The sequence below is a fragment of the Theobroma cacao genome, chromosome 3 (genome assembly GCF_053813885.1).
Source record: "Theobroma cacao isolate CCN51 chromosome 3, ASM5381388v1, whole genome shotgun sequence".
Classification (NCBI taxonomy): Eukaryota; Viridiplantae; Streptophyta; class Magnoliopsida; order Malvales; family Malvaceae; genus Theobroma; species Theobroma cacao.
In genome coordinates, this window is record NC_142641.1 from 35,042,525 (window position 1) to 35,055,766 (window position 13,242).

Here is a 13,242-nt window from a genome sequence, read left to right on the forward strand (position 1 = left end):
ATTGAAAATGAGATGGGGTATTCTTAGGAGTCCATCATTTTATCCGATTAGGATACATAATAAAATTATTATAGCTTGTTGTTTGCTTCATAATTTTATTAGGAGGGAGATGAGTTTTGACCCTATTGAAGTGGATTTAGGGGAATATGTTGAAACCAACATAGCAGTTGATGAGGATTTTATAAGTACTATTGATCTTACTGATGTTTGGGGTAATTTCAGAATGGAATTAGCAAATCAGATGTTCAATGAATGGCAAGCATCTAGGCAAAATGATGATTGACATTTGTTAGGCATATTGATACTGAAGGACTATTGTTGGGTTTCTTTCCTTTGCCAGTTCAAGTTGTACTTTTTTTTTAATTTGTTCTTAATGTGTTATTGTTTTGTCAATTGTTGTTGTTAATTGTGTTGTTTATATTGTACTTTTTATCATGTGAATAAAGTTTGAGTAGTTTTAATATATTATTGGATATATATATATATATATATATTTTTTACATTTTAATAATATTTTTTATAATTAAATATTTGGTGTATGGTAGAAAACAATGTCCACATCTTCAGCACGAGCTTCTCAAAGTTCAAAGGGAACCAAAAGAAAATGGAATCATCATGAAGATGTTGCACTTGTTACAGCTTTGATTGATTTGCACAATATAGGAAAATATAATGCTGACACTGGATTTAGAGGGGGTTATTTAATAGAACTTGAAAATATGTTTGCAACAAAATTACCAAATGCAAACTTGAAGGCGAAGCCCCACATAGAGTCTAGAATAAAGACTTTGAAAAAAGAATGGGCTATTATATATGATATGGTGCAAGGGACACATACTAGTCGATTTGGGTGGGATGATCAAAGAAACATGGTTGTTGCTGATAATCCAGTATGGGAAGCTTACATACAGGTACGTTTTTGAGTTTGGGTTATTTAATTATTTTTATATTAGTTTCTTACTAATAATATAACTAATAGTCTTTTTTTTTTATTAGAGTCATAAAGAGGCTGCCCCTTTTAGAAGAAAGAGTTTTCCCTTCTTCAATGAGCTGAGTATAATTTATGCAAGAGATCGTGCAACAGGGAAAGATGCACAAACTGCAGCAGATATCCTTGAAGAAATGCAGGACTATAATGATACAATCAATGAGAAAATTGAAGGTGAAAACCTAGCTGGATATAATTTTGAGGATGAGGATTTTTCCAATATTCAACCTCAAACTTCAGCTCCCAGAAGTGACACAACTTCAACAAGGAAGAGGAAAAGGCTAAATGAGGCGGGTGATCCCATCACATCTGAATCAATTATTACTGCTGCAACGATATTGGGTGAAAACATAAAAGAGGTTGGAATTGAGTTTAGCAGAAGTGTTGGGGCAGAGGTGAACATCCAACAAAAAGCTCAAGAGTTGGATGGGATTTTAAGTCAAGTAGAGGGATTGGCATCGATGGAAAGGGTTTTAGCTTCAATTAAACTTCCAGAATCTCCAACTCTTATGTTTGTGTTTTTTAGTATTGATCCTAATCGAAGACTTGAATGGCTGAGGACATTTCTTGCTGCCGTTGAGCTTGGATGAATCTAAAACTTTTTGTAAAGGTAAGTTCCAGAGATTGTAACTTTTGGGCACTTGTGCTTGATGTTGATATTAATTATGAGGTTCATTAACAAGTCAAAACCTTTTTGAATTGACAGTTATGTTAGTAGTTGTATAAGGGTGATATTATTGTAGCGACTTTATTTGTTTTATGCATGTTGTAAGTTAGTGTAATAGGATGAATATTCATCCATTAATTTCAAGGTCAGTGTATTTTTCTGAACTAGACATGATTTGTAGATTATATGTACTAATATTTTCATCTAAAAGGCATTTAGTATTACAAGGCTCTTTTAATATTTATAGCATCTCCATGCTAATATGCTTTAGTTAAAATGGTAAATTGTCATTTTCTTGCCAGATATGGAATGCAAATAATAAATTGAAAGACACGGTATTTCTCTATTTGCCATTTATGTTTCCTCAGCACCAAATGTTGGGTTCAAAAAAATGATTTTCTTCTCTTTTTAAAAGGGTTTATGAATTTGCATTTAATTTATCAAAAGACATAATTTATATTTTTTTTTAGAAAAAAATGATTCATAATATATGAAAATGATTCATAATATATGAAGAATTGGCTAAAAAAAAAATCTATACACAAATTTAATTGATTATGATAGATAAAATATAATATAATTAAATTATATTTTTAAATAATTATCTATTTATAAAAATATGTGATTAAATTATAATTATTTTTAGTAATTGGGAAAAAATATAATTATGATGGATAATTAACTTTTGGGATAAATGTGTATTTAAATGATAATAAGGATAATTTTATTTTTTTATAAAAATAATTGTTAATATGGTCAAGGGTATTTTTGTCTTTTTATCACCTATTCCTTTCTTATTCCAATCTTATTTCTACCAACCAAACACTGTGATATGTCATAATAGCAATTCTTGCTCTATTCCATTCACAATACCAAACAAAGTAATAACTATTTTATTCTATTCTCATTTTATTCTATTCCCACAGAATAGCAATTCTATTCTATTCCTGCCTATTCCGCGAACCAAACGTGCTGTTACTTATAAGATCTAGGTCTATATTATTTTTAACTAATATGAGATCGTGACACCTGCCTATATAAATAATCTTGCATCGTTATTTTGATTTCTTATGCTTGTTTAAACATCAGATCAACGAGTGAATGAAATATGACCACTTTTATTCATTTTCCTATGATATATACAAGTCGGGAGGAAGACAAAGCTGAAGCCGAGGCTCAAAAATGAGTTTGAGCTCGATTCTTCCAAACAAATGAGTCAAGTTCTCACTTTCAAAGTTTTTAAATACTATCTAAGCTCGGTATGAACAAGCTTGAATTCCATCAAAACTTAGAATAAGATAAAAGTTTTACATTGCTGTAGTTAGTTTATTTCGGCAGGGGTTGTCTATAGTCCTGAGTAGGCTTCTGTTTATGGGCCTAATTTGCACAGAGCCAAGAAATACTCGCACATCTTTCACTGGAATTATAAAAGAAAAATCGTTTTCAGAGAGCAAGACAATTAAACAAATGCAAAAGAATGCAAACAGTAAATCTTCACACGTTTTCCACTAGCCTAGCTAGCGAGTTTTCTCGAGGCTTTTCCATATTTCAGAGGACACCTTTTTTGGAATTGCAACGATATCCACGGCCTGTAACCACCCAAAATTCGTAGTAAATTAACGCCATACCAAGTACCGATGATTCTTGCTTGATTTCAGATTTTTCACTTGAATCTAGTGCTCAAGATCATCAGTTACAGTATTTCTCGATTTGGTTTGCCTTTGGCACCTGTTCTGGCGCTTATAAATACCGAGTAGCTAAACACAAGCATGGATAAATTTAGGTAAATGCATTTAATGAAAATGGCTTACATAATCAGCCTCAGAGAAGCAACCTTGTTCTCCATTTTCATATTTATATTCTGTTCTCCGTCAATGGTTCTTTCTCAGTTTTTCAGCTCAATTCAATTGCCACCAACAGCCAAAGGGCCCGAATCCTTTGCCTTCGAGCTTGGAACCGGACGCATTTATGTAGGTGTAGATGATGGTAGAATTCTGCAATATAACGGACCAGCCACTGGATTTGTGGACTTCGGATACACCAGTGGAACTAGGTGATTTCCTTGCACGAAATCACTTGTATAGCTAGCTAGCCATGTCTGCACCTGCAACTGTCTCAGAATTTTCATACCTAGCTAGGTCCCCTGGCTCCTTTTTCTGGTATATATTATTCATCTATTCCCTTTGTACTACTTGAGTATTCACCCTTTGAACGCTATTGAAGGTCCAAGGCAGTGTGTGACGGCGCTACTAATCCAGATTTGGGGCCAATCTGTGGAAGGCCAATGGGTTTGGGGTTTCATTACGCCTCGAGTCAGCTGTATGTTTGTGATGCCTATGTCGGCCTCGTGGCGTTAGATTCTAGAGGAGGACTAGCAAACCTAGTATCCAGCAGTGCAGATGGAGAGCCTTACCGCTTTTGCAATGGTTTAGATGTCCACCAACTATCCGGAAATGTTTTTTTCACGGACACCAGCACTGTCTATGATCTAAGGTTCTTTCACGTTCCATGCTATTATTTATTACATTTTGCAAAGTTATGTTGCATTATACGTAGTATATCGCTTAATTACACATACATATGTACATGTTGCAGAAATGCTTCAAAAGGATTGACCTCTAATGATTCGACAGGGAGGCTGTTAAGGTATGACCCTAATACTAAGCGAGTTACAGTGTTGCTAAAGAATCTTACGGGGCCAGCCGGGGCTGCAGTTAGCCAAGACGGAACATATGTCCTCATCTCTAACTTCAATAGTAACACAACTATGAGGTATTGGCTCCAAGGTCCTCGAGCCAACACCTATGACATCATAAGTACTCAGGCAAGGCCAAATAATATTCAGGGAACACTAGCAGGAGATTTTTGGCAGGCAGCAGCAATGGTAAAACAACCCACGCAGTCATTGGTGCCTCTAGGGCAAAGGATCAGTGGGCTAGGTATTGTTACTCGAACAGTAAACTTCGAACAATGGTATGGCAATAATTTAATCAGTGAAGTACAGGAGTTCGGTGGTGCATTATATGTAGCATCGCGCTATGTGAATTTTATTGGCGTCTATAGGTTTTAACCATGTCTTCGAACTGTATTTATAATGGCTGCAAAATTGAAGTCTCTGATGAGAGATGGCACCCCTACCATTAAATAAAGTTTTCGTTTTCATTATTATGTATCTTTGCTTACTCAGTATACTTAGATAAAACAATGGAAAAAAGAAAATGAAAGCAATTAAGTCTCTGCTCATAAGGCTCAGTTGAAGAAATTCACAGCTTCATACAGTAACCGCGTGCAGAGACAGAATGCAGATTGAGTTACAACTACAACTAATGATTATAATATGCATGAAGGTCCGATTTCAAAATTAAAATGCAAAACCAAGCTTAACTCATGCTGTTAAAAAAATGATGGAATAGGCTTGCATCATTTTGTCCATGGATGGAGACACCAATTTGAAAGTAATGTTCATGCCTTCCAACTGACGCCACTGTAGTAACTTGCAACCTAAGTAAAGGTGAACTAACTCATAATACCAAAATTTTACTCTTTGAACTCCCTGTACAGGTCAAGGTACGGTGTGATACATAGAATGATGGAATATTTCATTAGGATTTCATTTACACGCTGATCTAATGAATTTAATTAGCTAGGAAACTTATCAAACATCAATGGCTGAACCACTTCGAAAGCTGAAATAACCATCTTTACATAAAACAGTGCTCCTTTAATGCTCCTCTTTTAAAATCACCATGCACTTGATACTTATCATTTCAAGTAGACAATTAATCCAAGTAAAACAATGCCCTCCTAGCAATGTTTTTTGTTTTTTCTTTGTCCTTATAAGAAGGAAAAGAAATTTAAAAAGATTTTAGACTCCATTTAGTTGTTATTTCTGACACTTGGATTTTCTATTTGGTTTTTGTTTATAGAAATATTATCAAAAGCAAAATCATAATTAATTAAGCTTACTTTTTGTTGATACTTTTACTATTTACTATTTACTATCTGCCTTTTGTTTTTTATTCATTCTTATTCATTTGTTAAAAAAAAACAAATAGCAAAAATATCAACCAAATGAATCTTCATAATAAACAAATAATCAAAACTTAAAGCCAATAACGTAATTAATCAATATAAATGTAAACTATCATGCATTTTGTTTATATATTTTATGTATAATTTTTCAAAAATAGAGGGTGTTTTTATTAGTCTACATGAACTATGACAGGTTCTTTCTGTTATGGCCTTTCAATGAAGTTTTCTGTTGTGTTAGTTTTGACACCAGACCTTGCCGCAATAACTGGATTCAATTAGAAAGAAAATCGACTTTTGGATTTATTTTTTTGCATCCAATTTGGATGTTAACCATATTTACTCTGGTGGATAAATTTTAAGTAAGTTTCTTATAAAGTACCTCAAATAGCCAATAAAATCAAACCATGTATTAAAATTATTTAACTCAACATCAATTTTACTTTGAACTTATAATAACCCTTCAATGCTAATTTTCCAATTCCAATTAACATATGACACAATTTATTAAAAACTCAACAAACTCCATGCAAAGAACTCTAAGCCTTAATCCTATTCCAATAGTGATTGAAGGTGAGAATCACAAATGTATCCTTACGTCTGACCTATTCCTACTAGCTAGGCAGTTTACTAGGCTGAATTTTGGTAATTTAGGTTCAGTCAACATACCTCACTTGTATATAAATGTATGAAATGTAAAGGGCAAATTATAATCATCATCAACTTTTACATTTGCCCACTTTTCCTTCTTGATATAAGATGGTAACTTGAGACGTTTGGAACTGACTCTGGATTATAAACAAGCTTATCCAAATCAAATGAAAATGTAAATCTACTAGCTTACAATATCAGGAATGACTTTCAGCAAAAGGTAATGTAAACAGAAAGACAGCCAGACCAATAAGAGCAGCAAAAGTCTTTCACCAAAAAAAGAAACAAGAAGATGGGCATGAAGAGAGGCTTACACTTAACGGAAAAGCAATAACAAACTATGCAACAAGACTGATTACATATTACATCTTCTTCAGTTCTGCTAGAAATTCTTGAAGATCATCCAACTTCGCATTGGCGAGGCCTACACTTCAAACAAGAAAAATGCAAAACTTACTTCACAAGACAAGCAGAAATTAGTATAATCACTGTTCAGGTATATTGAATCAGCATAAGTTTTACCCTTCTCTTGATTCACAGTGAAGTAATCTGTAAGTGAATTGTATATCCTCTCTGCTCGTGCATGTTCCATTCTTTCCGCCTGTCTGGTCTTTAGCTTCTGCATTTTGACACGGAGTTCTGTTGCAGTTTGCACCATTTCTGCAGGAAGCATGGTTGGGAGTAACTATCATGATGAGCAGAATAATTAACTTAAAAAGGAGTGCTTCAAAAATATGAGCAGATGGTACCAATTACAAGTTCAACAATTAAGAAAAGCTGAGGCCTGAATATAGAAATGCTTCTATTGGGTAGCATTTATAATTAAAAATAGTAAGAGGAGATGGATGATATAGCACATTCAATTTTGAACCTCCTCTATGTGAAACTGAAATGAGGAATAGAGACACAGGAATGAAACCTGTCTTTGCAACAAAAGGTGTTACCAAGTTATTAGTTAAAACGCTTACAGCAATGTTTTCTTACCTAACTGAAGGTTCAGACCAGGCTTCAAAATAAAACTAATTCAAAAATTTGGCAATAGTAACTTGTGGGAGTGTTACAAGCTGCTTCAAACATTGATGCATAAAAGAAACTGAAAGAGCAGAAAACAATGTAGGGCCAATTTTAACTTGTCAGTGTCCTTCTGGGTAACAACTAACAAAGCAGTCCAGATAACTCAGTCAATCGCTAGATATTGAGAGCTCATTTGGTGCATAGGATGATATTGGATAGGAAAGTTTGTTATTTCAAGCAATATTTAACATTGTCTCTACTCTCTAGTCTTTAATAAATAAATAGATTGGATAGTTGGACTAGTTATCCTATGGATAGGGTTACATAACCCTAAGAGCAAAAGGATTAATTGAATCCTAATAGGAAAATGGAAACTAAGATAAGAGCAGTTTTATTATGCAAACCACCATGCACCAAAATAAGACAATGTAATCATCAATTTTGTCTTGTCCTATGCAATGTGCATCATACCATATAAAACCTGAATGTTTTAGATGTGCACATTGTTTTTCAGAACAGGAAGTAAAGAACAAAGAGAATATGATCAGAAAGGTTTTCTATACTAAGATCCTTGTTGTCCTATAATTTATATAATCTACAACGTCTAAAACAGAACCTCATTTCTTGTGCATGCAAAGACTATCTCAGTGGATTTAATGCATTACCATATTAAAGAATATAATTAAACAGGCTACTTAAATTACCTCGGAACATGTCACGTGCAGAGGTGTCTTCATATAACTGCAATGCCTCATTAATTAGTCCCGCGTAATGCCCACTTAAAGCTGACTGTCTTTCCAATTCCTTAAGTTCACTGTTCAACCTATCAGACTCTGCCCCAACCTAAGAAGGAAGTTTCTTTTAAACAGAGATCAATAGCAGAAAAAAATGAAAAAAGCAGAAGAAAAATTACACATAAATAAACATTCCAGCAATATAAAGGATTTTCTCACCAATGTAAGTTTATCCCTTAATGAATCCAACTCTGCATCCACATCTGGATCAGAGAGAGTATCTTGAACCATTGAACAACTACCAGGTAACTCATCCTAGAAAGAACAATAAATGAGAGTTCGCAGTTATAACTAAAATAAAGAAAATTTTAACAAAATTATAACTATACTAAAGCAAATTTTTAATAAGTTATGTATGTAGAGTGTTTCATCTGATATTTTTCTTCTAGACTTCTACATTTCTTTAGCACGTAGCAACTTGCTGATAATGCTTTTCTTCTAAAAGGCAATAATATTAATTACTATCACTGGATCTTCAGGACATGATCTTTTATCCTTTTCCCAACTTGCCAACAAAGTCAACTGATTTTCCTCTAGTAGTTGCCAATCCCACTAAGCCACATTACTGAGATTGCAAATTTCTACGATACCATTAAAGCAATGATCCCTAAATCTCCTAAGTGAAAATTTCAATGCTATCAATTAATATCCATTAATTCATCTATGCCATCTTTTTTATTATCACGACAGACAGTAACAAAATTTTACATACCTCAAAAGGTACTTCTAAAAATGCTCTCAAGCATCCTAAACTCCTCTAAAGATAATATCAGGCATTCTAAACTACTAAGCTCTCACTTCAAATGATAATTAGAATATCAGCTTTCTTTTCCATTTCTAATTTATAGTGTGAAGTGATTAGCTCTGTTATCTCTTTTGCCAACTGATTAGCCTCGATTTCATCTAGTACTCTATCTAACATTCTGTACTTTCTGTGCCATATAAGTTCCAGTGAATATCAAGTAATATATCCCAGCATGCAATAATAAAACCCATTACACAGAATAACAACCTACATTCTTGGATAAAGAAAAACCTTCAGGAACAGTGAAACAGTGGCGAAGACAGTACTTCTCCCACATAGCAAGCCGCTTATCCAAACTTGATTGGATCATATTGCGAATATAGTTGACACCCTAAAAATAAAAGCCAAAAACACCAGATAATTAGGGTGTAATTAGGAAAAGAGCCAAGTCTTTAGCTGCTACCATAACTAAACCAATCTCCCTCACCATTAGAAATAAGACAAAACTTACAAAAAAAAAAAAAAAACTCTTCAACTTTTTCCGGTATTTCCTAGCACCCCCATTAACTTTATATCATCGAGTCACCAATTTTAAACACTTAGCTTATTTTCATTCAAGGAACTTGAGAAAGACATGATTAATGAAAATTAAGACTTCTAAATTTTCAGTTTAATGCAAATTAATTTGTATAGCAACTACTATTAACAAAATTTTGAAAAACATAAAATATTTTTAAGCTAATCAATCAAAATTTCCAAAATTAAATAAGAACCCAGATAGAGTTCTGAGTAATAATAATTTTTTAAAAAAATGAAAAAAAAATTGCAGGTTACCTTGGTTAGATCTTGGGAGCGTTCGGTGCCTTCGATTTTCAAAAGTGTGGAAGCTTCTCTGCAAATTTCGCAAAATTTAAAAAAAAAAAAACCTTGTTTTAAGAGAAATCAAAGAAAAAAAAAAGGAAAAGACGAAGGGAAACTGAGAGAGAGATACTGGAGATAGAAATCGAAGCCATCGTTGAGGAGATCATCGACGGTGTTTAAAGCTTCGTTGATGAAAAGTTGGGGATTTAGATTCAGAGAATCGAAAATTGCTTCGCTTTCGCTGCCTTCCATTTTCGCAGTCCTCTCCTGAATCTTTTTTCTTACAAAAATGAAATGGCTCTTACTTCTTTGCTCTGTTTTTGTTTTTTTTTTTTTTAATTATAGAGTTCAAGATTATTTTCCACTCTAGATTTTCCCGCCAAATGACAATTGTGACAAAATGCATCCAGGTGTTAATGACTGAGTCAAGTCGAGTTCGAGTTTATTTAAAAATCTTGATAACGTTCTGTTTATGTATGTCTATTTTTACACAAATAAAAAAAATTAGCTCCTTGATGAACAACACCAAAATTATGACAATAGGTTAAATAGCATTTATCACATTTATTGATATATTTACCTATTAATTATTTTTATATTTTAAATTAATGATAATAAAAGATTTTTTAAAAAATGACATCAAAATTTGATGAAGATGTGTTATCTAATGATTACAAAATTATCCAATTTGACAAATGTATTTATACTAAGTTTCATAATGGTAAATGTGTCATCATTTGTCTATATGTGGATAACATGTTAATTTTTAGTACCAATTTAAAACAATTGAAAGACATAAAAAATATTTTGTTCAAGAATTTTGATATGAAAGATATGGGTGTGACAAATGTTATTCTTAGTATAAGAATAATGAAAGACAATAATAATTTAATATCGTCTCAATCTCATTACATTAAAAAGATTGTAATGAAGTATAATAAGTCAAATTATATGTCAATTTCTACACTTTATGGCTCTAATATAAGACTAGTACCCAACAAAGATAAGTCAATAGTACAAAACAAATATACAAGGGTGATTGGATGCCTAATGTATACTATAGTGCGTACAAGACCGAACATTGCTTTTGTGGTTGAAATGTTAAATTAATTTACAAGTAATCCAAGTAAAGAACATCGGTATGTTGTCCATAGAGTTCTAAGATATTAAAACAGCACAATGAATTATGATATTTATTATTTAGGTTTTCTTTTGGTTGTAGAAAGGTACAAAGATGCTAGTTGAAATTTAAATAGAACGAATCATACTTATACTATTAGTTAGATTTTTACAATTGGTGGGGTGTTGTTTCTTAGGGTTCTAAGAAAACAATCTTATCAAGCAAACTTCACCATTTCAGTTGAATTTATAACCTTAACATCTGCCATCCAATAAGCAAAATGGTTGAAAGATTTATTTTATGAAATTCCATTAAAACCTAAACCAGTAGCACCAATCTGACTACATTATGACAATGGAGAGACAATATCAAAGACATATAATCAAACATATAATGGTAAAGGTCGATATATTGAACTTCAACATAGCATTTTAAGATAAAGAATTAGTAATAGTATAGTCACTATAAGTTATGTGAGATCTTTTGAAAATTTAGCGAATTTATTTATCAAATGTCTAAAAAATGATTTGGTAATAAAAATCTTAAAAGAGATGGATCTCAAGTCTATTAACTAAATTTTCAATAATGGGAGCTCATCTCGACGCTTGTGGTTGACTTACAAATTTTGGGTACTAACTATTTTACCATATAGATGATTGCGAGCACTAATTTATATTTTTCATTTTGAGGTGTATAGTACTTGGTTCCTGTAACGTGTAAGGTAAGATTGAACAAAAATTATTAATAGACTCGGAACATGTATATGCTAAAATACTGTAATTACGAGGTACTTTTAACGGGGGCTAGTTATGTGAGTCAAAGCGTGACTGCTTCTAAGAGTTAAAGGCTTGACTTTGACAGCACAATGAATGGATGCAAAACACAAGGCCATGAAAACGAGTTGACAAAACTAGATACAAAATGAGCAAGAAAGCTTGTGTATATTTAATGGCCCAACTAATCAAATGAAAAATTGATAGTTCAATGCTTGGTCAACTACTCAATTTAGACTAAAACCAACTACATTCATTCATTGAAAGTTCAAATCTGTGAGATATCTTCGTTTTATGTACAAGATTTCCAAAGCTATTTGTATTGAAAATTTTGAAAATGATAGGGATTGTTGCTGTATTTTCAAAATAAAAAGTTATGGCATATAATGTGACAATTGAATTATAGGTGCATTTTTACGTGAATAATTATGTCACTTGGAAAAGTGACGAATTGAAAAAATACATCTAAATCCAAAAGTTATAAGACAATTGAAAAACACCACAGCTCAAGAATTCGAATATGAAAAGTTATTTTTTTCATATTGTAGCTCAAAAGTTATGTCTTATGGAATGAATAGTTATTTTTTCATAAAGTGATTATTAAAACAATATCTTTATCTAATAATTGTTTTGTAAAATGTAGATGTATCTTTAAGACAAAGAGGTATTCTGATGAAAGGGTTGTGTTATTGAAGAAGAAACACTTACAAACTTATATAAAAAACTTGTTGTTAACCATTTTGATACACTAAAAATAAATATGACAAGAGTAGAAAAATCAAGAGTAATATAAGTGTTATGTTTTGAAAATAAATACAACCGCTTGATTTCCCCATCATCTATCAAAAGAATTTAAATTCCTTATAATCTATTTGCTTTAGATTTTAGATTCTAAAACCGAACAACTTTGCAAACCCTTAGTTGTATCTAGGGATCGACTCTTGTAAAGTGTAAAGACAAAATTAAACGTTAACTTTATTGTATCTCTATGACTATTTACTTAATTCTCTTTTTACATATAGAATAACAAAAGTCAAAATAAATTTTAAAAATAATATTCATTAAAAAGCTCGTTTTAAAATAAATTTTACCGATTATTTGAATTCTATTTAAACCTCATTTGCATTAACACAAGCAATGAGTTCTTGAGCGAAATTGGCCTTAAAAATTTATGAATATCCAACAAAAGATTTCCACTTTTGATGATTATAGCTTGATCAGGAAGCTGCATCAATAACCACACAAACAAATAGAAAAATTAAAATTTTAACAAAGAAAAGTTCAATAATCCGTGCAATTGCGAGAATAAAGAGGTTAAAAGAAACTCCTTTCCCATAGATATAATTCACTTACTACTAAGTTAGAAAACTTTATGCGACGATTTCTTGCAAAATCTTTTTCTTATGGAAGCTAGTCGCTTTGGAAAAAGAGAGAGAAAGTAGATTGGTCATTGGTTATTCTTGTTTGCCTTGAGGAAAAGACCGCCTAATTTGGATGGACATGGGCGAAGCCTTAGATGGATCTTTTCTAAAATAAATGGGGCTCCGAGCCTCCTAATTAAACGCATGCTTGGGCTTCGGCGTATAATGCGTTGCAATCG

The 13,242-nt window shown here is 32.3% G+C and overlaps 3 protein-coding genes across 3 annotated transcripts; 2 read left to right on the plus strand and 1 right to left on the minus strand.

Moving 5' to 3' along the window:
- Positions 1-551: 551 nt before the first annotated feature.
- On the plus strand, positions 552-1,578 carry LOC148763763 (uncharacterized). Its single transcript, XM_088804615.1, has 2 exons — positions 552-911; positions 997-1,578. The coding sequence occupies exons 1-2, from the start codon at positions 552-554 to the stop codon at positions 1,576-1,578; spliced, it is 942 nt and encodes a 313-aa protein (XP_088660741.1).
- A 1,865-nt stretch (positions 1,579-3,443) lies between these two features.
- Positions 3,444-4,784, plus strand: LOC18604947 (protein STRICTOSIDINE SYNTHASE-LIKE 11-like). Its single transcript, XM_007037668.3, has 3 exons — positions 3,444-3,708; positions 3,879-4,148; positions 4,251-4,784. The coding sequence occupies exons 1-3, from the start codon at positions 3,452-3,454 to the stop codon at positions 4,723-4,725; spliced, it is 1,002 nt and encodes a 333-aa protein (XP_007037730.3). The 5' UTR covers positions 3,444-3,451; the 3' UTR covers positions 4,726-4,784.
- A 1,667-nt stretch (positions 4,785-6,451) lies between these two features.
- MIS12 (minichromosome instability 12 (mis12)-like protein) lies at positions 6,452-10,176 on the minus strand. The gene is made up of 7 exons (XM_018116924.2): positions 9,880-10,176; positions 9,723-9,780; positions 9,160-9,279; positions 8,303-8,398; positions 8,054-8,192; positions 6,858-6,995; positions 6,452-6,759 (listed from the first exon to the last, which is right to left on the minus strand). The coding sequence occupies exons 1-7, from the start codon at positions 9,999-10,001 to the stop codon at positions 6,698-6,700; spliced, it is 735 nt and encodes a 244-aa protein (XP_017972413.2). The 5' UTR covers positions 10,002-10,176; the 3' UTR covers positions 6,452-6,697.
- Between the last annotated feature and the right edge of the window lie 3,066 nt (positions 10,177-13,242).

Excerpts from the sequence above, each read along its gene's own strand:
- LOC18604947 (XM_007037668.3), top strand. The coding sequence starts at position 3,452 with ATGAAAATGGCTTACATAATCAGCCTCAGAGAAGCAACCTTGTTCTCC. Across the intron at positions 3,709-3,878 it reads GGATACACCAGTGGAACTAG|GTCCAAGGCAGTGTGTGACG; the intron begins GTGATTTCCTTG and ends ACGCTATTGAAG. Across the intron at positions 4,149-4,250 it reads AGCACTGTCTATGATCTAAG|AAATGCTTCAAAAGGATTGA; the intron begins GTTCTTTCACGT and ends TACATGTTGCAG.
- LOC148763763 (XM_088804615.1), top strand. The coding sequence starts at position 552 with ATGTCCACATCTTCAGCACGAGCTTCTCAAAGTTCAAAGGGAACCAAA. Across the intron at positions 912-996 it reads TATGGGAAGCTTACATACAG|AGTCATAAAGAGGCTGCCCC; the intron begins GTACGTTTTTGA and ends TTTTTTTATTAG.
- MIS12 (XM_018116924.2), bottom strand. The coding sequence starts at position 10,001 with ATGGAAGGCAGCGAAAGCGAAGCAATTTTCGATTCTCTGAATCTAAAT. Across the intron at positions 9,781-9,879 it reads GGCTTCGATTTCTATCTCCA|AGAAGCTTCCACACTTTTGA; the intron begins GTATCTCTCTCT and ends CGAAATTTGCAG. Across the intron at positions 8,193-8,302 it reads TAAGGGATAAACTTACATTG|GTTGGGGCAGAGTCTGATAG; the intron begins GTGAGAAAATCC and ends CTTCCTTCTTAG.